The 24,238-nt window shown below is 31.8% G+C and overlaps 1 protein-coding gene across 1 annotated transcript; it reads left to right on the top strand.

Annotated features, from left to right (window-relative positions):
- The first annotated feature begins 2,952 nt into the window (after positions 1 to 2,952).
- On the top strand, positions 2,953 to 6,817 carry LOC115981488 (zinc finger protein GAI-ASSOCIATED FACTOR 1-like). Its single transcript, XM_031103660.1, has 3 exons — positions 2,953 to 3,456; positions 4,824 to 5,220; positions 5,756 to 6,817. The coding sequence occupies exons 1-3, from the start codon at positions 3,279 to 3,281 to the stop codon at positions 6,696 to 6,698; spliced, it is 1,518 nt and encodes a 505-aa protein (XP_030959520.1). The 5' UTR covers positions 2,953 to 3,278; the 3' UTR covers positions 6,699 to 6,817.
- The last annotated feature ends 17,421 nt before the right edge of the window (positions 6,818 to 24,238 follow it).

Raw genomic sequence — 24,238 nt, 5'->3', positions numbered from 1 at the left:
ACCAGATAAGGACAAATTTTCAACTTGAAGGTCCCGTCCGCCAGCAATGTTTAAAATAATTTAAATTGTGGGCCAGAAAATAGTGAAATACCTATTTTGCCCCTAGAGTTCAAGAGTATTACCAAATCGCCACTCTTTGTTTTCTCATTTTTCCTAGAGTAGAAAGAGGAAACTAGAAAGTTTGTGTTTGAAAAACTTAAACAATGTTTAAAAATTAATAAAACCATCATTAAGAAATAATTATGTGAAATAGTCCAATTTTTGGTATCAAGATAATTAGGGGGTTTGAATGGTACATCCACGATCTCTCTTATTGGGAGTGAGAATTATTTATTGCAACAAATATATAGATTACACCTCTCACATAATGTAAATCTCACAAATATATAGTAATCATGTTCTATGAGAGGGATGTTCGATTCAAATGATGAGAAAAATATCCTCTTCTTGGAAGAGTGTGAACTTGAAAATTTTGTGGACGAGAAAAATGACTATTAATGTTAGGCAGATGGTGACATATTTTGCATTTTCTTTTTAGCAAAATCAAAGGCTTTTGTTTCGTACATCTTTTCATAACCCACAAGTTTGGGAATGTATGTAGTAGACTCTTTGGCATTTCTTTCAAGTAATATAGGAGTCAAGGGCTTGTAGTTGAATTAGCATTTCTTCATGTACAAAATACTTTGGGGTTTAAGGAAAAAGTGATCGAACTACGGATTTAACAATATGTTGTTATCATCTCTTAAAAAAAAGAAGTAATATAAGAAGTCATGCAACATAATCTAAAAGAATATCCATTCACGCTTCTTAAAAAAAAAAAAAGTAATATAGGAAGCCATGCAACATAATCGTAAAAGAATATCCATTTTTGTTTTGCTTCATTTGATTATAGTTTTTTCTCATTCAAATGTGAATTGGACGCATAGCCCTTGTACTTCCAAGAAGTAAAGCCAATTTTCTTGAGGCTGAAAAATATATACAGCCAACATCTAGGAATATTTGATTTCTAGTCTCCATTAAGGAAAATCAGTGTAATTCCGATACCTACGAAGTCTATATTAAGAAATTGAGAAAACAACATTATTTTATATATCCTTTAATTTAGGGGTATATCAAATTAAACTCTATAATTTCAAAAGTAACCAATTAAATTATGGAGTTTAAAAAATAACAAATTAAAAGCAAGAAATTGTGTTTGGGGTATAATATAGAATGTGGATTTAATTTGTTAATTTTAAACTTTCATGGTTTAATTTATTACTTTTGAAACTATATGAGTTTGATTTTTTTTTTTAGATTGGTAGATAGTGGGAGGGGAGAGGGAGGGGGAGGTGAGATTTAAACCACAAATATTGACAACATAAATGATGCCATTACCACTAAACTATCACATGAATCCCTTAAAATTATATGATAAATTTGTTACTTTTTGAAATTTCATGATTTGAATTGTTACCTTTGAACTAAAAGTTTTAATTTGTTATACCCATAAAATGTTGGATTTAAAATGCAATTTTACTTGAAAAAAATTTATTTGATTGAAGTTATATGTTACATAGCTCCAGAAAGAGCTAAGTTTCTACCATGCATTAGAGACAGGTGTCTATATAAATGGCAATGCTTTTATATTTCCTCCAAATATCAAATGACATTATTGTTCTCATTTTGCTTTTATTGCAACTTTTTTTTTTTTTTTTGCAAATAACAAATTTATTATCTTGTACATTTGGTGTTGAAATTAGTTACTTATGGGATTCAAACTCCTAATTTTTAGCTTTTTTTTTTTCTTTGCAGTCAAATATTAGAGTATAAAAGCATCATAATAAGATCACACCGGAATATTTGACAATATGATAATGAAGTGATGGATCTAATGAGCAACATTTTCAAGGCTTGAAAAAGGATGTGTTCTTTGACGGTGGGTTGTTATTGGTGGTGTTATTTCATGAATGGACTTAAAGACAACCATGCTTAGTATACTTAGTAGCAATTAAAAATAAATAAATTAAATGAATCTATCATGACAGTGTTTGTTCCATTTGAAATGGATAATTATAGTCAATGTTTCTAACTTGAATAAATGAGAGTTATAGTTGCAGTATAACTTATAAGAGGAGTTGTAAAGATATGCAAGCATAAAAATTACCTGAATATGTAATAAGGCTAAAGAAATATATGGCAATACTACTCATACATACTGTGTTTAAATGATTTTTAATATTATTTTGTTTTTAAAGTGTAATGGAAAGCATGATTCTGTGTTAAGCATTGGGATGAACAAAACACCTTTTACCAAAAACATAGCCAAGTTAAAATTTAAACACAAGGCTAACATAAAAAGTATATTTCGGGGGTTACCTGTACTAGTAATACAAAAGAACTTCATAAAAAATTTAAAACCAATGGATCTATTAGCATTGAGGGATAATCTTCTTCAAGCCTAATTTAAAGAACAGTGATGGAGGCTCTGAGTAAAAAGGAAATAAAGACAGTGGACATAGTAACAAAAACTACATGACCCTATTGAGAGTTAAAAAAAAAAATTTAATTTAATAGTTGAAAAATGAGAATTTAAATCCTACACGCTTCTATTAAAAACGCCAAAAAATATCAATTGACCCTAATAAGAACTTGACTAAACAAAATTTGTACAAACAATCAAAGAGTTTATTTGATTTTAGCCAAGTTTTAGTGTACTAAAAGAAGTTAAATGTTTCAAAAAATTATTTTCAAACACACAAACGTCCAACATCTCTCCTGTCCTCCAGTGGTAATTTTTAGTTTACTTTTTTTAGTTAAGAATAATTTTTTTTTGGTTTACTTGAAACTTAGGCTACAATATCTTAAACATGTGAATGAAGGAAAAAGAGCAGAAGGGCAATTCCATCAATACCCAACAAAGTTAGGGGCATATCTATTGTTACACCCAACAGTGCCTTAAAAAAAACATATTATATATTCATTACAATACAAAGCCAAAGAAGACCAGGTTCTTGTGTTCTTCTTGTGCCAACAATAACTCTCTTCTCAACCAGAAATGAAGGAGAATTTCCTGGTTTTTGTCTTCCTCTAGTTGCAACAAATCCCATCTTTTCTGTCTCATTTTTTTATCAATTTTTTTTTTTATCTATTTTTATAAACTATCTTCTTATAAAAGAGCACTAAGAACAAGGAAAAGAGAGAAAGAAACAAGCTAGCTAGTGTGGAAAGGAGAAAGAAAGAAAGAAAGACAAAAAGTTTCAATAATACCCCCTCTTTTTATCTTTTGTCTTTGTTCAATGTCAAATATCACAGGTGGTGAGGCTGGGAGCTTCTCTTCTGGCAACACTGGTGGAGAGGAAGTTCAGCAACAAGATGAGCAACTCAATCACTATGACCCCAACAATGGTTCCGCCACCCAACAACAACAGCAAGCTCCACCTGCTAAGAAGAAAAGAAACCTACCAGGAACACCAGGTTGATTTCATTTATTTCATGAACTTTCATAACTCATATACCATATTGATTTTCAATACTCTCTCGCTCTCTCTCTCTCTCTCTCTCTCTCTCTCTCTCTTTTGAGCTTTTTTTGCTTCAACTATTGTTTGAATCGTCACTTTTATTCGATTCAGATTAATAGTCTTAAAGTTTTGGACATGTTGAATCAGATAGGCTATTGAAATGAGAAAATATAAGAGAGTTTTTTTGCTTTTAGATGCTTAGTCAAGCATGATAATAATAACTCAATATTTTTCAATATTTGTTTTGTCGCCTATCTTACTTTTTGTATTTTTTTGGCTTGTGATTTTAGTACTTTTTTCTCTGTTCTTGAGCAACTTGATACAATAAATAAAATTTTTAAAAGACAGGGTCAAAAAAATGATGAAATGAGTCTCAGAATTCTATTTAGTTCTTTGATTGCATGTGCTTAGTATTTCATGGTCAAGCTCATATGTTTTGAGATCAAAATAAGGACCCAAAACAAAGTATTTGGAGATTGATATCATTATGTTCAAGATAGCCATGAAGAAAGATTTCTAATTTTATTTTTTCAGTGCCTTACAGAATGTTGAATTATTGATGTCTAAGTAGTTGAAGGGGGTTCAATTATTGGTTTGAGATTACAATCATTGTAGTGAACTGTAGACTAGACTTACCTTGGCCGCCCTTCTCCTTTTTCTTTATTTTTGTTTTTGACTGGTTGATGTAAAGAATCACACAATCTTACTCTTACCCACTGAATATTTGCAGTTTCCCTCTCTCTCTCTCTCTCTCTCTCTCTCTCTCTCTGTGACACATCAATGATCCACTTATTAATCCTTTTTTCCTTTTCTTTTTCTTTTTTGGCCAGTATATTCAATTTCTAACGCTTTTGAGTTTTTTATCTTTCTTTTTCTTTCTTTTTTTTCTAACATGCATGTCCAGAGTTTTTCAATGTCTCATTTGGGATCGAAATGTGTTTTAAAAAGTCAATTGAGAAAAGTTGGAAAAATAATAACTTCAAAAAATAATTCTATATATCATGAAACAAGCTACCAAGCATTCCAAAAGTTTTTCTTCCAAAAACAGTAACTTTATATTTTCCCATTTTTTAAAAAAAAAAAAAAAAAAACTTTATATTTCAAGTTTCCCATTGCATTACTTAAATTGATTCCACTTCTTTGTGCATAATATCACATTTTCTCCACTTCTCATAAACATCCACACCCACGCATAGATATTATTGAAAGGACTCACATTAATTATTAGGTTCTTTTTCTTTTGTCAATGAAAAAATTGAAGCCACAAGAATTATACTTGAAGAAGAATTTGATATATCATTTTGTATTAAAATCCATATGCAGACCCAAGTGCTGAAGTCATTGCTTTATCACCAACCACCCTGATGGCCACAAACCGATTTGTGTGTGAAATTTGCAACAAGGGGTTCCAAAGGGACCAAAACCTTCAATTACATCGTCGAGGCCATAATCTGCCATGGAAGCTCAAGCAAAGAACAACCACTGAAATCAGGAAGAGGGTCTATGTTTGTCCAGAATCTTCATGTGTCCATCACAACCCGGCTCGAGCATTAGGCGATCTTACAGGAATTAAGAAACACTTTTGTAGAAAACATGGTGAGAAAAAATGGAAATGTGACAAATGTTCCAAGAAATATGCCGTGCAGTCTGATTGGAAAGCTCATTCAAAGACATGTGGTACAAGGGAATATAAATGTGACTGTGGCACCATCTTCTCCAGGTTTGCTTCTCAATCTATATAACTAGTTTAAAAATCAACTCTTTAATTATTCTTTTATAGAATTGCGTGTGCATAATTCATGAACAACTCGAAGTTGAACCTTAAGAATACGAAATCTATGGTTTTGAATTGTTGTTTTGAAAATCTAGTTTTTGTTTTTGATAAGGGCTTTTCTTCTAGATAGTGCTACCTTTACTTAAAGTCTTAGTTTGACTAAACACCTAATAAAGTTGTTTTTTAGGCTAAAGTCCTAATCTAGTCCTAGTCTTGCTTTTTATTTAATTGTCATAGATTATTATATGCCATAAGATAAATAACCTTAAATAATAAGAACTTGCATAGCTTTGATTAAAGCCTGTGTTCTACGAGCCCTGAACACCCTTGTCAGCCAAAAAACAATAATGTTCAGTCCTACACACAGAAAGTAAAAAAAAAATTAAATAGAGTATTAATTATCATATCTCTCTCTCTCATTGGTGATCTCATCTTATTACTCATCCAACTTATTAGACTGTACATCTCCACTGTTATTCAGGAGAGATAGCTTCATCACACACAGAGCCTTCTGTGATGCCCTATCTGAAGAAAACAACAAAGCAAAGCAAGGACTATTGTCTAACATGGGACAAAACTTACATGGCCAAGTTCATCCCCAGCTCATGTCCTCAATACCCATCAACAACAACAATAACTCCAACACAACGAGTGGAACATCCGGATTCAACCAATCTGATACTAAAGTACCAATATCTTTGCCCCAAGAAGTCATGTCCTTCCCTACAAATAAACCCTTGAACATGGTAGGAAGCCTCTTTAGCGGTCCAAGAAGCATTTCTTCTTCCTCTCCTTCACTTCAACTCAACACGAGTTCCATTTTTGAAGGAAATGGACACCAATTGGCTGGCTTAGCTGCACACATGCCTGCCACAGCTTTGTTACAGAAAGCAGCACAAATGGGTGCAACTGTGAGTACTAGTGGCATGAACTGTCAAATAATGCAGAATAATAGCTTTGGTACAAGCATGGCACCACCATCATTTAGTGCAATTCAGCCTCAAAATGATCAATCATTCATAAACCAGTTCATCCAAAAAGGCCAACATGGAAATTCATATGAGAATGGCATGCCTGATAACCTGGGAATGACCAACATGGGAATGTTGAATGGTCTACTTGATCAAAACAGTGCAATATTAAAGAACATAAAGCATGACAATAGCAACAGTAATAGTACTGTATTGCATGGTGGAGATTCAAAAGCAGGGTTAACTAGCTCCACAAAAGATTCTAATGGGAGTGAGGATATGATGACATTGGATTTCTTGGGGATAGGAGGAGGAGCAAGACATGGAAATTTTTATGAACTACAGCAACAAAAGCAACAAGAAATGGGGTTTGAAGGAATTAGTCAAAGAATTCAGGGATTGAGTCACTTTCAGCAACAAGCATCAATGGAAAAACCCATGTGGGAGGTTTAAGAATATATGACAATGTTTTCCAAATTGCTTCAATACCTAGTTGCTAGAAAAATACTTCCTAGTCCTTGATGTAATGAATTTTTCCCATATATTTTCTTTCCTTCATACTTTTTTGTGCCAATGACGTTACCCATGAAAGAACCAAAATGTCTTGCCAAAGAGTCAGGCATATTGGACTTAAGCAGTGACAAAGCAATTTAGATTAATGTTACTCATCCAAAAAATAGAAAAAATAATTTATAACATTTTGAATTTATTAGGCTCCATTTGATCGACATAGAGATTTAAAAAACTAAAAATAAAATAAAATAAATTAAATAAGAAATTAAAAAAAGAAAGAAACGTAGCTGCTTTCACTCATCTTTAAACAGAAAAATGTGAGAGGCCATTACAAACTTTGCACTAAAATAGCTTTCTTAAAAGCATATGGTAATATATATTTTTAAATAATTAAGTTCTTCTACTACCACACCATTTGTCATAACTTTTTTCCATTTTTCATAACTCTTTTTTTTTAGAGAATTGTCACAATTTGATAAAGTAATCAGTTGTCAATAGTAGACAATTACTTTCAAATTAACTCACCAATTTTTCCACACCACTTAAATAAACCAAGTGACAAAAACTATGGTACAAAAAATATATTTCTAGACTCTTTTTTAATAGATATTATAGTGTGATTGCCGTTTTACTTTAAAAACATTTGATAAAAAAAAAAAAAACTACAATCCAATTTTTCTCTATTTTTTTTTTCTTTTCTTTCCTTTCTTATAACGCTTTTATTTATTAACTTTTTCTTTAAGCTAATGGAAAATAAATTTTAATATTTTCTACCTTAAGGAAAAAGCCAAAATTCATTCATAAATGGTTTAGCCAATACTAAAATTTACTTGGATAAAGTTTAACTACAAAATTAGTTGTAATCTAAGACTACAATTTTACTCAATATCTTTTTATTGGAAGTAAATTTTGACAGATCCACAATTGGATTACATTTTCTTCTTATATTCTCCCCGCTTGCAAAATTTCTAGAAAATTAAAGATCAATAATTATGTTATCAAAAAATTGTTTAAATTGCAAGTTCTTGTAATTTAAAATTATATATAAAATATAATCCTATAGGTCATATAGTAAATAATATTTAATTGACACAAAATTTGACATGTGTATTAAGAGCGTAAATAACATGCAATCCAACAGTTAGCTATGTCAATTTCTATAAAATTAAAGATCAATAACTATGTCATCAATAAATTGTTTAAATTGTAAGTTTTTGTAATTTAAAATTATGTATAAAATATAATCTTATAGATCATATAGTAAATAATATCTAATTAGCACAAAATTTAACATGTGTTTAAGAGCGTAAATAACATGCAATCTAACAGTTAGCTATGTCAATTTTTATAAAATTAAAGATCAATAATTATGTTATCAATAAATTGTTTAAATTATAAATTTTTGTAATTTAAAATTATGCATAAAATATAATATTATAAATCATATAGTAAATAATATTTGATTTATACAAAATTTGACATGTTTATTAAAAATGTACAGAACACACAATCCAACAATTAGATTTTTTACATATGTAATAATATTAATGATATTAAATAAGGTTTGATATAGCCAATTTTGTAGTTAAATTTTTTCCAATTAACTAAACTTATTTCATTTTAATTTATTTATTTAAGGGTGAAACAAAAGTAGTTTTAAGCAAATAAGCTCACTTTTTTTTAAAAAGTCAACTTATTTGTTTAAAGTTACTTTTTATCTTACTTTAAAGAAAATAAGCTAATTAAAAAAAGCTGTGTTGTGTTCTTTTTTGGTTGGACACATGTCACGCTCGGATATGTTAACAATGATTTTTGGGTAGTAAAGTCCAAAACTTTCTCGTTGGTAGATTAAACCCAAGGAAGCTACCATTGTGTTTCCTTAGAAAATAAAATAGTGTGGTGAGTAAAAGAAAATGATGTAGGGTGAGAAAATACTTTTCCTTAGCCAATAGAATAGTGAGATGAGTAAGAGAATTAAATAAAATGCTACATAATATAGAAAAGAAAGTCAGTGATGTAGAGTTTTTTCTTATAAAAAAAAATAGACTATTAAATTAAGCATTTAGCAATATATAAAAGTTTGCAATTTTTATCCAACAAGGCCAAATAAAAGTATTCAACTGTTAAAAAAAAAAAATATATATATATATATATATATAATAGTAATTAATCTAACAATACTTGAAAAAAGTATTCGGAAATAAATAAAGAAAGAAAATTAGAAATGGAGAGAAAATTATCTTTTTGGTACATTACATGCCAGCAATGATGCAAGTTTCTCAATTTTCACGTTTTATCAAACATGAGACTTGGACTTTGTTGAATATGTCGGTGATGATTGATAGCTAATTAATAAGAGAATAAATGAAAAGAAATTTTCTGAGTAAGGATTTACGTCTAATAATTCTTATCAATAAATGTGAGTTTCATATTATTCAAGGGAGTCAAGCTTGGCAACAAAATATCCACTAAATAAAATTTATGGTAATAGAAATAATAATCTTTATGGTGGTACGTAGCAAATTATAATAAGAGAAAATATGTGAATTAAGCGAGAACAGAGAAAAGGGGCACCAAGATAATGCTGTTGCATTTTTTTTAAGGGAAAAGTTAAAAAATACCTTAAGAATATTGGTTTAACAAATATTTTTAATAACTTTTTATGGCAAAATAATAAAGTATTTTCAAATTTTTTTTTTTAATGTCATATAATAGAAATCACCATGACCTGACTCTTGGTAGTGAGTTTTATGAATACTTGGGATTAGGATCTGTGCAATATTACTCTTGGTAATTGTATGGGATGCAATTACCCCTAATTTCTTACACAAAAAAATTTTTCTTTACCTTTTAAAACATTTTTTTAATTAATAGATGAGATTTGAAAGTCGTTTTTTAAACTCTCATCGAGAGCAATTGCTGATCTCAAACTGAATACTTGGGCTAAATACACACATACATTAATTACACTCTATTATCAAGCTCAAACACATTACTTAACGCAAAGTACCACTATAAAAGGGTCTAACTTTTATAGTAGTAGAGTAAGGCTTTAAGCAATGAGAAAGAGTTACACTCACTTGAGTGTAACTTTAGCGATGTGAGACAAGACCCACTTTATTTCTTTTTGAGAAACAAACTAATTGCTAAATACATACACTTTTGATTAACCATAATTTGGTTTGATTTCATGATTTGTTTCCACAAAAATGAGAAAAGGACTTTAGGTTGCAAAGTGAGAGACTCCATGAGGGAGGCATTTAATGTTCACTAAATCAGCATTAAATAGTGACTTAAAGGCTGAATAGAACAAATTGTTCAAGCATTAAAGTCTCAGCTCATAATTGCATGGGGCCTAAGCAAGTTTGCCCAAAAGCCTTTTTAAACCATTCAAACCATTATTCCCATCTTTGTCCTGATGGGCTTGGCCCATTCATTTGGACTCTTTATCTAGACATTGTTGTAATGGATCCATTGAGCTAAAAAAAAAAGGGATGGCCTCTATTTCATATAAGGCCCGTGTGATCCAAGTACGTAATACCAAAAAAAGAAAAAGAAAAAGAAAAAGAAAAGAGAACCACCAAAACTAGATAAGCATTTATCATGTGAGTGAAACTACTTCACAAATCATTTGAACAACCAATAGAATTCCACCACTTCACAAATTTCTCTCAATTTCCTCAGACTGACTAAACCATCCAAATTGTGCAACATGGCACACAGCTTTTTCAAATTTCTTCAACACCTAGTTGCTAGAAAAATACTTGTCATTGATGTAATGAATTTTTTCCATATATTTCTTTCCTTCATACTTCTTTTGTGCCCAAATGACATTACCCATGAAAGAATCAAAGTCTCTTGCTAAGGAGTGAGACATATTGGAGCCCTGGCAAAGCAATTTAGATTAATGTTACACATACCCAAAGAAAAAAAGTAATAATTTTGCCTTTATAAGGCTCAATTTGATACAAAAAGTTTAAATAAATAAATGTAGCTACCGTCACCCAATTTTGTGCCTAAAATGTGAGGTATATTTTTAACTTTGCACTAAAATAGCTTTCTTGAAATCATAAAAGTAATGAGTATATTACTAAGACAATGATTAATGAGCAAGGTACTTTGAATTGGTCATATTATGAAGTCTACTAAAGTGCCTGTCATTGTGCAACCCACTAGTGATACATCTCCTGCCTATTACTGCCGACGAGTCTTCTAAATTAAAAATAGAATGCACTTTAAGTAAATTGAAATTTGCAAGGTAGGAATGAGAGGAATCATAAAGTATCATATAAATGATAATTAAATTGTTTTTGTTGACTTTAAACGAATATAGACAAGCATAAGAGATGTTATTTCTTATTGTTATCTATATGAATTTTATATTAAAATCAATACAAAAGAAAAAAAAATTGATAAACCAAAATAAAAATGACAATTATTCCTTTTTAATGTTTGGAATATAAGGATGTTTAGGCTTCAATATTGCTCTATTAAAGCAGTTTGACCATCCCCATTTATGCTTCTTTTTTTTCCTCGTTCTCTTCCCTCTTTTTTTTTTTTAGTAAACAGTAATACTTATTAAAACACACACGAAAATAATAATAGTATTTTAAACCGGGTTTATAATATAATACATAACCAGAGTACAACTACAAAAGAATCTAACATTTGTAGTTGTATACTAGGATTATAAACAGCGGACACTAAACACACACAACCAATATGGGATAAACACGTTGGTCCTTTGGCCCGCTACTTTGCAGGTAATAACAATTAGCATGCATTTATTTTATCCACTATTAAATTATCAATTTTTTAAAAAACTTAAACTATTTGAAGATAGTAAATTCATTTATTTAATTTAACACATCCACAATGTTTTTTTAATAGGGCTGAGCAGTCTGTTTAGTCCAACAGAAAAGAAGCAAAAACAACACTTGACAATTTCCCAGGAGAGGTCTTCATAACAGATTTATCAGGAGAGGTCTTCATTCCTTGGCATTACCATCACTTCAGTTTTTGTAGGTATGCATCTGCAGTATCAAACATTAGAACAATGAGAAAATGCATTCTGATTAAAGAAAAAAACTTGTTACAACCACAAAAACTACTTTTAAATCACATAATTGCTTCACCAGCCTAGAAACAGAAGCTTTTCAAGATAGACAGTCACAAATTGCAAAAGAAAAATGAGCATTAAAACTAATGATCACAAAGAAAATGAGAAGCAAAACAAGGTGTTTCGAAGACAGTAGAGCAAGAAGAAAGAAGATATAACCAACAGTAGTGAGTGTAATCATGAATAAAGTTGATGTAATAATCAAAACCTCTTATTGATGAATTGAGAGCTGGTCCCCATACATCATTAAGAACAATTTCTAAGCAATTAATTTGCTGGTAAAAGAGGAATGAATGAAGAACAAAATTTTATTATTCGAAGAACTGTTGCAAGGAATAGAAAATTTGAATAGAAGAGATTGCAACACAGGATGAGATGGGTGACCTACCCTTGCATGCCATGTTAACAATGAAACACATTTATCAGGGAATGTAACATGACAGAATTTGCTAATTTGAAATTTGGAAAGAATAAAGGGATACAATTCATTCTGGGTCTTCCCAAGGCGAAAAGGGTAGTCCCGGAGTTTTTTTATTTTTTTTTCTCCTTCACAGTAGGTTCATTAGCATCCAATTCAATAATATCAATACAACAAACACAATTGTTATCTTTAGTTAACTTATGAACAGAGGTAAGATTAAGTAGAAGCATGGGAGCAGAGAAGAATATTTTTATTATTTATTTTGTATAATTCAATAGTTATAATAGAAAATGAGGGATATGAATCCTAGATGTTTATGTTGAAAACAGCAGGAGCCAATTGAGCTACAAGGCTCTTGGCAAGAAGAATATTATTTAGTTTGAAAGATGTAAGAAGAGAATGTAATTTGGAAGAATCAGTGAGTGCTAGAAAAATGTACACCATTTCCAACTAATTTTGGCCCTTGATTGTAGGAAGATAAATAGCCAAAGAAGATAGTTTCCTCGATAAAGTTTGATTGGAACAAGATTGGATATATTAGAGAGAACAAGGTGTTGATTGAAAAAAAAAAAAAAAAGCTGCCATTGTCATGGAGATTACCAATTTACAATTGTAAATTGATACAAAAATGGAGACAAATGAAGATGAGGGACTCTAGAAGATTATTACAATAATCTCCACTGTGAGCAAGTGTAGGAAGAGACTAGTGATTTGAGGAAATGATAAGGGATAAAGTGTTAAGTGATTATCTGGTCTATTACCAAGAACAAGCAAGCAATGAAGACAAAGCACACAGATTTGGAATTGAAACAAAAGGAACCATACTCTAGTCCCAAATCACATACACAGATAAAGTAAAATGAAACGCAAAATGAGGCTCTGTATCATTGACTTTACAACAGCTTAAGTTAACCACTATATTATCAATCCGAGAAAGCTGAAAATCTGAAAGAGACGGAAAAAGATATGCTAAAGATCCACCAATGTCAAACATATACTGAAACCAGAGCTGCAATCAACTCCGAAGAAGCAAACAAATTGAACCCATCATCCAGCCAAAAATATGAGAAATGATATGTTCACAACATTTTTACAATAAATCTTAAGTGACAGGTTGTTATTGGTTGTTATTATTGGGTTAAAAAAGTAATCTCAGTACTAAATATAAATTTGAACCAATAAGGCAATAAGCAAATGACAGCAGTGCCAGTGCATGTCATAAAATGCGGGGTGGCCAAATTAATGACCACAGTTTAGGAGTTTATAAGCTAACAAAAATGAGTGACATTAAAGACATTATAAATTTCTTATAAAATGAAATGTCAATTTTTAAACATACAACAAAAAAATAATTAAGAAAATTATATATTGTCTTACTGATGTATAATCGTATTCATTGTTACATAAATTTAGAAATTTTTGTAATAACATTTATAATAGTTCTAATATTTTCAATAAAAATGAAAAGAAGAAAGAAAATTAAAGTTGGAGAGAGAGAGAGGTGCTTATAACTAATAATAGACCTTGGTAATCATATTCAAAAAGTTACCTCTTACTACCAAAATCCTCAATACATGCCCTCAAACTACCACACTAGTCAAATTTTAGTCTATAACTCTCTCACTAGACAAAACTTTGTTTCTATAATTCCTATACACACAAAACAGAATTGAACTACTACTTTATTTATAGGGACTTGCACACCCCCTTATGTCTTTTCCGTTCAATGTGGGATAACCACTTGTAATAGAATTAGTGCACTTTCTTATTATTCTTCTAACCAATGTTAGATTCCAAAACAAATAAAAAGATCTCTAAACTTCTCTTATCATGTGCTAGACTTAACAAATCTCTACCTCTAACCCATAAGTTGTCTCCATTATTAATTAAACCATTGGGTAGTCCTGTTGCACCCGGTTTGTGGGTAGGGGTAGTGCTCCATTCTTGTCCTTAATAAGACATACCCTCAATTGAGTTTAAGCAATACTTGAACTTTTCATTCGAACTTGGCTTCACAACCATATTAGTTACATCTACCACAAAGCTTACTTTCTTTTATCCATGATTGTCTTTCTTGTGGTATTCTAACTAAAGGCTTTTCTTTGCTTTTGGCCCTTATACTCCACATTTTGTAGCTTTCGTAATTCCTCTTCTAGCAGAATATCCATAGCCCAAAAAATCCAACCATGTTAGCAAAATCAAAACATACAGGTAACAATTTCTCTGAAAAAACTAATGCAATGTTCTTAGATAACAGAAGGCATTCAAAGATTGCAAATATGAAACAACCTTACCTGAAAACCACCAAAACAATCAAAGAATTCCAAACCCTCAAATAGCTTGTAACTGAACTAAAACTGAATGAGACTTAACCCACTTATAATGAAGTTCAAAGGAAAATGAATTCAAACCCAGCAAAAGGGTTTGATTGCAATGAACTCTATTAACAATAAAAAGAAAATGCAAAAGCTGCAGGCAAGATTCTCAACTCTCAAGAACCCCTAGAATCAGAAGGGCAAAGATTGGTTTTTTTTTTTGGTTCTTTCCTTCAAGTATTCTTGTACTTAATTGGTGTTGACATTGAGAGAGTCTAGTATCCTTTGAAATTAATAGTAAAAAAGTCATAATTAATAAAGTATGCAACATCAAAACGAAATTAAAGATAAACTGTTAGAAAATCAAATAGTTCCACAATCTATTCCACACACTGCAAAGTGTATGAAATAACTAATAAGTTGCGATTCTAAAATTTTTTATAGCCATGAGCATATGCAGTACCTTTTTGAGACTTTTTAGAGAGAAAGATCACCAAAGACAGCCATCTTCAGTAACTCAACAACGATTGCTATGCCAAGTTGCTGTGCCAAACTGCAAACAATGTTAGTTTGCGGTGCAGGGTATGGTGTAGGTGGTGCAGGAGCCAATGCAGCATGGCTTAAAGAACATGGCGGTGCAGCTTGGCCGACAGGATAGGTCATCAGCTCCTTGAACTTACAGGAAAAATTGAGTACTCCCATGTCTTCCCCGGAAGGTTTCCTTACAACATAAGTCAAAATGGTTTTCACCAAGTACCTCTATCAAGTCCTTGATGTTGACACATACTTCGCCAATAAGGCCATTATCAACGACTTCATCACCTGCCTTGACTTTGGCGACGAGGGTGAGGAAGCCCTGAAAGGCGGCAAGGCCGGCGATGGTGCAGGACATGGCCGAGTTCCATTCAGGGTTCGTGAAGACTCCATGAGTGACCATAGGAGTTTGTTGCTCGAAGAGGCTGTTGTTGTTGTTGTTGTTGTTATGGTCCTTATGGATAATGGAAACGATGACACAAGATTGAGTCGTGGTCTTCAAGTCCTCAGCTGAAATGATCACCAGATCGAACTGAAAGGGCATCGACATCTTGAAGATTGGGGCAAGAATTGAGGTGTGGACTTTTAAGTTAAAGGAGGGTACCAAGAAATTATATGAGGGACTGCAAGGTTGAGAAAATTGGAAAAAAAAAGAAAAAAAAAGAAGGTATACTTCGTATATTAGAGGCTACCCTTGAAATGGTGCTTTGGATTGGAGAGACATAGCTACACAGAATTCTAAAGAGAAAAAAAAAAAAGAGAGAGAAAAATTAAAATTGTCGCGTTAAGTTTACACAAGGTTCTCTCGCTCTTTCTCTTTGATTAATTGATTTAAGTCATGAGGGCAACAAAGTTGTCGGCTAGTTTCATAGTAAGGCTATAAAAATATTAGTCGCCCAAAGGAGAAATAGAATCATCCTAATTAACCATTCATATTTATTATTGTGTGTAATATATTTAATGCAATATCCTCTAACATGTGATAAAATGTATAAATGTAGGATTCACCCTACATAGGAGAAATGGTGCATGTTAATTACCCATAATATCAACTCTTTCTTGAACCCGAATTGTCCAGTCTTAAGGCCAAACATTGGCCATAAATCCATTTTTGACAATAAAATGAATGCTCTCCTTGAAGATGGGCATCCATTTTTAATGGTTTTTCAAGTACTCAATTGAGTAACTTAAAACACCAGGAACTAAGTATGTGAAGTAAAAATTAGCGCAATGGATAGTGTAATAAAAGGGCTTAAATATAATTTAAGTTTAGGTAATTTGGTTGGATAGTTTTTGGTTTGGGTATTTAAGTAGAGAGAATATTTGGTATGCAATGTAAAACTACATTTTACCATGATTTAATTTTAAATTATCTATAATACATATGTATACACAATTGCCCACACCATATCTTAATATCACACTATCGATAAATGGAAGACGGTTAAAGAGTTGGACATACTTTCATTTCATGGTATGAAATATGTGAACACAACACAAATTAGTTGATTTTCATGATTCCGTTACTCTTTTGCATTTATTTTTTGTTTCATGATTTTTTTAAAAAAAATTAATCCTACCTTAAGAAGGCTACAAATATGCAATGAAACTACTAAACTAATTTATAATATCTTAAAATGTATATGTTTCGTTACTCTAATTTAGTTTATTTTTTCTTTATAATATATGTACAATATTATCCAAAACCATCTTATATAAAATATCACAAAATTATACATGCATTACACGGACAACTTACTGGTTACTGTATTTTTAATAGTTGAGATTGAGAGTTAAAAAAACATAACTAAAATCTCAACTTTTAAATGAAAAAAATAGAAATGTGAAAGGTAAAAAAAAAAGTAAAGAAGTAAAAAATGGTTGTGAGATGAATATGAGCAATTGCACCTTATAGGAGCAATAAATGCATATAGTAAATATTACACCTAATCTAAGCAAGAAGAAATTTATCAAGTAGAAATTTACAAGGCCTAGTTGAAGTGTTGAACACGGCAAGAAGGTATATACTGTATACCTCAAGTCGGCAGGTTAGGACCCTAATGTAACTTGGACTTGGTCAAGTAATATTACCGATCGGTTTATTATTGTATTCCAAAACTTTTGAAAGAACATGGACTGAAAAACGTTCTGATTCAAGTGATTATTAGATGAATGAAAGGGCCCAATGTTTATATAAATTTCTTCTACCTTAAGCAAATTCCCATTTTGAAAACGAAAAAATTTCAAATAAATGCAAGATTAGTGAACAGTTAAAATATGTGGGTCTGAACTCTTAACTCTCAAGTCTTAAACCAGAAGAGAGAGATAATTGGTGGGGCTGTGGGGGTTGAAAGAAAACGGGGTAGCTCTAGAGCATTAAGCCAAAAATAATGAGAACCACCAAAACTATCAGGCATTATCACGGAATGAAGAATCTTCAATAAAATTCCAGCACTTCACAATTTTTTCTAAAATTTCTAGCCCTACACTACCCTCAATTTCCTCAGATTGACTAAATCATCCAAATTGTTGAACATGGCACACACTGCTTTAGAGAAAGTGAACATTATAGTATAGGAAAGTGGAATTAATGTACGTCAATGGTCGTTGAGTCAAATGGTGTGAAGTACTAATGTGTACATATGTTTGTGATTATATACTAAGTACTTAAATTCCGTAATAATCGAACAAGTATTCCTTTATTATCAAAGGGAGTGAAAAATATTAATTGTTGATGCTTCTTTGATTTATTTGCTTTGCAAACAAGAAACAACAGAATTCATATACCCAGCAAAATGGGTTGGAGATTCAACACTGTTATATAGAGCTGTGGAGAAAACAGAATTTGAGAGAGCACTTCATCCACCTCCCATAACCACCGCCAAGTCCATCAACCTGAGGCGGAGCATTAGTGAACCAGTTGTGCAGCATTTGGGGTCCGCCTGGTGTAAGCAGCAAGCTTAATGTTAGTGTCATCATGTCTTCAGTTCCTCAAGACTTCTCGTAAGTACTTTAATAATTGGGTTAACCTTTTTTTTCTTTGGAAATGCGATAATTATAATGAGGAAAAAAATTATATATATTTAATTTTAATTTATAGTGTTTATTTTATAATAATTTTTTTAATTATTAAGTCAAAAATCAATTAACTTTTAATAAAAATGGGGATCCAAATCCAAAACCTTTTCTTCAACAACGAATAATAAGACTTAACTAAAACCCACCGCTTTCTCAAAAAAAAAAAAACTAAAACCCACCGAGTGAAAATTATCTTGTTCTCTACATGCCAATAAAGATGCGTGTACCTCATTTTTCTCATATGAGACTTTGACTCTGTTGAATATGTGATTTTGATGGGAACAGTGAAAGGAATCTTTGAGATTGAAAAGATGAAAAAGAAAAAAAAAACACAATTTTTAATCTCATCTACTAAATAAATAAATAAAAAACATTAAAAAAAGTTAAAAATTGAAAAGTGAAGTGATAAATTTTTTTGTGAGAGAAAAATGAGTAACTGAACCATGTGCAATACCAATTACCTAGGTACTGCACGGGATTTTAATCCGCTTAGGAGTAAGGATTTATGTTTTCTAAAATAAATGTGAGTTACAATTAAGAGAGTCAAGATGGGAATCCTGTCAACAAAGTGATTAGTGGCTGCTATTAGTGCATCCTTTTCCCTACGACCTTAATAAAATTAGAAGAAAATATTCAATAAATAAAATTGGGATAATGATACTCCCTTGCTTTGAGATTTGAAGAATATTCTTTCATTCTGTTTCTATTAGTAACAAAATATTTTAAATTTCTATAAAATTCTATTTACTAAAGTTTAACCATAATTAGTAAAACTATAATTGATAAATTTAGAATTAAAAGTCAAAGTTTACCAAACACACACAAAAAAAAAAAAAAGTCATATTGAATAATTTAAAAAACACTTTAATTAAAATTTTAAAATAATGGATTTTAATTCTGAAATGGAGGATAATTTTGAAAATTTACCCTTAAGCAAATGTTAGGTTAGTGCAAAATATTTTTAACATTCAATTTAATAGAGCTCCGTTAAACGAATATCAAAGACGAAAATGTTTTTTCATTAAGTTTGAGGTAGAAGTGTCGTTCCCTCAAACCTTAAGAAGAGAAAACCACAACAAAATTTGTGACAATGGAAATAATAAACTTCATGGCAAGTGCAAATTATAATAAAAGAAAATATGAGAATTAAGTGAGAAAGGGGAAAAAGGGCTTCCAAATATTGCTGTTGAATCGGAGAGACCAAAAGTTTTTGGACCCGTCAAATTAGTGAAAAGTGGTGTTAAGAGTCTTTCAAGAAACACACAATCTTTGTTGGGGAATGAGTTGATGCCGATGCCTTACTTGCTTCTCCTTTTTTTTTTTTTCTCTTAATGTCAAAATCCTCAAGCTGCTTTGTTCAGTAGAAGCCATCATGACTTGACCCTTGGTAGTGAATTTTATGAATATACTTTGGCTAATTAAGGGGTCTTGATTAACCTAGTTTGGTTTGGTTTGTTTCCACAAAAATGAGAAAAGGACCTCAGGTTGCTAAAAGTAGGACTCAATGAGGGAAGCATTAATTTTGACTAAACCAGCACTAAATGGTGACTCTTAGGCTTATTCAAACTAATTTTTCAACAGATAATGAATTGAACACCTCTAGTCTCAGCTCATTGCGTGGATCTAGAAGCAAGTTTGCTTGAAAGCCTTTTCAAACCCCTCCAAACCACTATTCCCATCTTTCTCCTAATGGCTTGGCCAATCCATTTGGACTTCATCTCTTCTGAATGACTAAATACTGTTGTAACTGGGTTCATTGAGCATTTAGGCATGGATGGCCCCTAATCATAAGACCTGTGAGATGCTGCTAAAATAAGAGTGAAACTCTGTCGTCCAAAAGCATTGAGAACTACCAAAACTAGATAAGCATTATCATGTGATTGAAAGTACTTCACAAATCATTTGAACAACCAATAAAATTCCACCACTTCTCAAATTTCTCTCATAATTCTAGCCCTCCAGGCCTCATCTACCCTCAATTTCCTCAGATTGACTAAAATTTTTCAAAACCTAGTTGCTAACACAATACTTCCTAGTCCTTCGTGTAATGAATTTTTCCCATATATTTTCTTTCCTTCATACTTTTTTGTGCCCAAATGACATTACCCGTGAAATAACCAAAGTCTCTTGCTAAAGAGTGAGGCATATTGGAGCCGTGACAAAGCAATTTAGATTAATGTTACACCTCTCAAATAAATAATAATTTTGAACTTATATTATAAGGCTCAATTTGATACAGAAAGCTTTAAAAAATAAATGTAGCTACCTTCACAATGTGAGGTTCATTACTAATTTTGCACTAAAATAGCTTTCTTAAAATCATAGAGCATTGTATTAGTATATAATAAGTAGATGATTAATTGTTAGAGGTAATGAACAAGCAAGGTAATTGGAATTGGTCATAGTATGAAGTCCACTAAATTGCGGGTCATTGTTGACAGTTACTTCTGTACGTAATGCAAGCAAATTGTACAACCCATTGGTGATACATTTCTAGGCGTTCATAGCGTTAACGCCATTTGCGTAAATGCTTACAAGATTATGTTATTTAAGTATGGATTTCATATTTAAGGGGACAAAGTATGAAGAAAAATATATAATTCTCCAAAGAATGAGAATTATAAAAAGATTCTCTCTCTCAAAAAAAAAAAAAGAATTATACAAAGATTTAAAAATAAATCAATACATAAAAAAATAAAAATAACTATACTTAGTGTTAACAATAAAATATAAATAAAAGAAAAATTCCCATAAATCAAAGTATTACTTACAGTCATTGTTCGTCCAACCTCTTGTACTCCTCAATTCACCTCATTAATTGATGCATGTTCTCAGGAGGCCTCATCGTCAACGACTCTCTCAACTTCGAGTCTTGGGAAGCCCTAGCCTAAAGGTACTAGCAGCCACCTTCTCATTGCCTCCCTTAATTTCATTGTAAAGCTCCTAGTACCGATTGATGTAGCTTTGAAGGGTCTCTCCTGCCGCCATCTTCATGGACAGTAACGCGTCTATAGGTTGCGGTACCCGACTACAAATCATAAACCATGCCTCGAATTCCTGGATTAACTCACCGAAACTGTGAATTGATCCCTTTCCTCAACCCGTTGAACCACCTTAGAGTGGTAGGCCCCAAACTAGACCGGAAGACCTTGCACATAAGCGCATCGTTCTGGCTATACAGCAACATCATTTGGATATAATGGCTAACATGCTCGACGGGGCCAGCCTTACCATTATACGAGATGAACGACGGTCTTTTAAATCACCTCGGCATTTGAGCATATTCAATTTCGTTAGAAAATGATGATCGGGCCGCTCTACGCAGAGCCCGACTCATGGCGTCCATCGCCGTACTGTGGCATCTACGCCACTCAGGGGATGCCGACCTTCGCTTAGCAAATTCTCGTGATCTCTCTCTTGATTGGCGGGAGCCACTTTGGTGAGACAATTCTCCCTAAATTTCTCCAGTACTACTGGACCCCTTTGGGTATTCACCATGATTTCGCTTGCAATGCCTACCATGTACTTCCAACTCCAAATCTTTAACGTGCTTTCACAAGCATTCCAACTCTTGGTCTCTCCGGTCGTACTGCACCTGTTCACGGATGTCAGACGCTGATCTATACATCTATACAGTTGTAAGGACCCCTCTCCCGAATCGGACCACTCCCCATCTTGTTTATACCATCGGTCCTAATCTCCTTTCTACCTCCTTTATCGCCAACCTGAGCTCCTGGATGAGCCCCTAGATCCATTACCTATGAAGCTCTTTGAATGATGGTCAGACATGTTCAATCAGTTGGTTTTCGGTGGAACTATAGCTAAGTAGGAGATTCCCACAGACGATGCCAATTATGCAAGCCCGATTTTCGATTAATGGGCCAACCGTGTAAATGGGCTCACAATTTACTTATTATTATGGATTTGTGAGTATCCTACAATGGGAAGTTCCTTAAGACAAAGATTAAGGCCCACAAGGATGCCTGATCAAACTAACTGAACAAACTCACTCCTGAGTTTCCTCACTTGCTCTCTCTATTCTTTAGCTCTCTCCTTTCCAATGTCTAACCCCTCTTTCTTCTGTTTTCTCCCTATTTATAGCCTTTCATTGGTGGATCAACAATGATTGTTTTTAACGTTCTTTGGGCAGGTGGGGCCCACTTTGGAAATAGAAACTCAATCCTTGGGACTCACAATAGAAGCCGAGTGCTGCTCGGCAATGATATTCCCCAAGACATTACCGAAATATACCGGAATGGATCCAAGCATGACTGGCCCTCCAAGACGACATAGTCCATGGTTTTGGCTACCAAGCAACATAAATTGGGCCTATCATGGGGCCATTATCCAACCACCCCATATTTGGGCTTACTGGTAATGGGCCAATGACCGTACAATACCCTTCCAACTTTAAAAAAAAAAAAAAATACTAGTATATATATAGCTACTAATTTTAACAATTTTTAATTTGGTTCAATAAAATAATACTTGTCCCTCCCTCCCTAACAATATCATTGATACTTTTAAAGGTCATAAAAAAAAAAAAGATCTAAAATCTAAAACAAAATTAACAAGCTCAAAAAAATTAGCCCAATAACTAAAATTAACAATAGCAAAAAAAAAAATTAAGCTTAATCAACTAGTTTTGCCCAACACAAACAACTTGGCTCTTTAAAAAATTTTATTTTTGCCCTTAACCAGAAGCTGACACATCAAAGATGCATGTTGAGCTCAATTTTCATAGATTATTGCATTGCAATATATTAAGAACAATGATTTTGTGTTTTTGTCTTTATTGACGGTTTATTAATACTAGATGGATGCTTATTCAGAATTTCATAATGATTTTTTTTTTTTTTTTTTTATACTTTCGTCTATCTTAACTTCAAGTTTTTGCCCTATCCCTACATACATCTATGAATAAAGATTACAAGCTAATCCTAAGATGTTACGTTTTAGTTGACGAATTCCATGTATGAAATGTATACACATTTATTTTTTTTCTTCTTTTGTGAAATTATTAGACAATTAGTTGGCTAAAAACTTCGAATTATTAGACAATTAAAGATAAGTCAAAATTTGACAAACTAGGTTGTAGCCTAAAATTACAACTTCAATAAATATATTTTTATTAAATGTGAATTTTGACAAATCTACCATTGTATTATATTTTCTTTTTATATCCTTCATGCTTAATAGCGATGTCATCAATCAATTATTTAAATTGTAAATTTTTGTAGTCTAAAATTATGTATAAAAATGTTTATAGATTATATAGTAAATAACATCTTATTGGCACAAAATTTGACATGTTTGGTAAGAGCGTAAAGAACATGCAATCCAACTGTTAGATTTTCAAAATATGTAACAATGTTAATTATTTTTTAAAGGAAGTGTAGCTTTTGGCTAAAACTAAGAGCATCAGCATTGGTGATGCCAAAAATTTAGCAATTTGGTACCAAAAAGAGCTACTTTATCTATTTTACAATCTCACTTTATAAAACACCCAACATCAGTAGTTTTATTTTAGCATTTAACACAATAAAATAATATTAACAACATAATAAAATAATATATTTACTACAATAAACAACCACCACCACCACTAACACAATAAAATAATATATATTTTAATTAAGGACAAAATTTAGCTACAAAATTGGTTGTAGCCTAAAACTACAAGTTTACTCAATAAAAAAAATATTACTACATATTTTCAAAATCTAATCGTTGAATTGTATGTTCTTCATGTTCTTAATACACATGTCAAATTTTGCGTTAATAGGATATTATTTATTATATGATCTCTAAACTTATATTTTATACATAATTTTAAACTACAAAAACTTGCAATTTAAAAAATTTATTGATAACATAGCTATTGATATTTAATTTTCAAGAAATTTGCAAGTATGGAGAATATAAGAAGAAGATGTAATCCAATGGTAGATTTGTCGAAATTCATCTCCAATAAAAAGATATTGAGTAAGGTTATAACCTTAGGTTACAACCA

Source organism: Quercus lobata, chromosome 3, assembly GCF_001633185.2.
Source record: "Quercus lobata isolate SW786 chromosome 3, ValleyOak3.0 Primary Assembly, whole genome shotgun sequence".
Classification (NCBI taxonomy): Eukaryota; Viridiplantae; Streptophyta; class Magnoliopsida; order Fagales; family Fagaceae; genus Quercus; species Quercus lobata.
This window is presented reverse-complemented; position numbering and strand designations above follow the sequence as displayed.

Bases quoted from the DNA above. Each gene is read 5' to 3' on its own strand.
- LOC115981488 (XM_031103660.1), top strand. From the start codon at position 3,279: ATGTCAAATATCACAGGTGGTGAGGCTGGGAGCTTCTCTTCTGGCAAC. The intron at 3,457-4,823 runs GTTGATTTCATT...ATCCATATGCAG, and splicing joins AAACCTACCAGGAACACCAG to ACCCAAGTGCTGAAGTCATT. The intron at 5,221-5,755 runs GTTTGCTTCTCA...ACTGTTATTCAG, and splicing joins TGTGGCACCATCTTCTCCAG to GAGAGATAGCTTCATCACAC.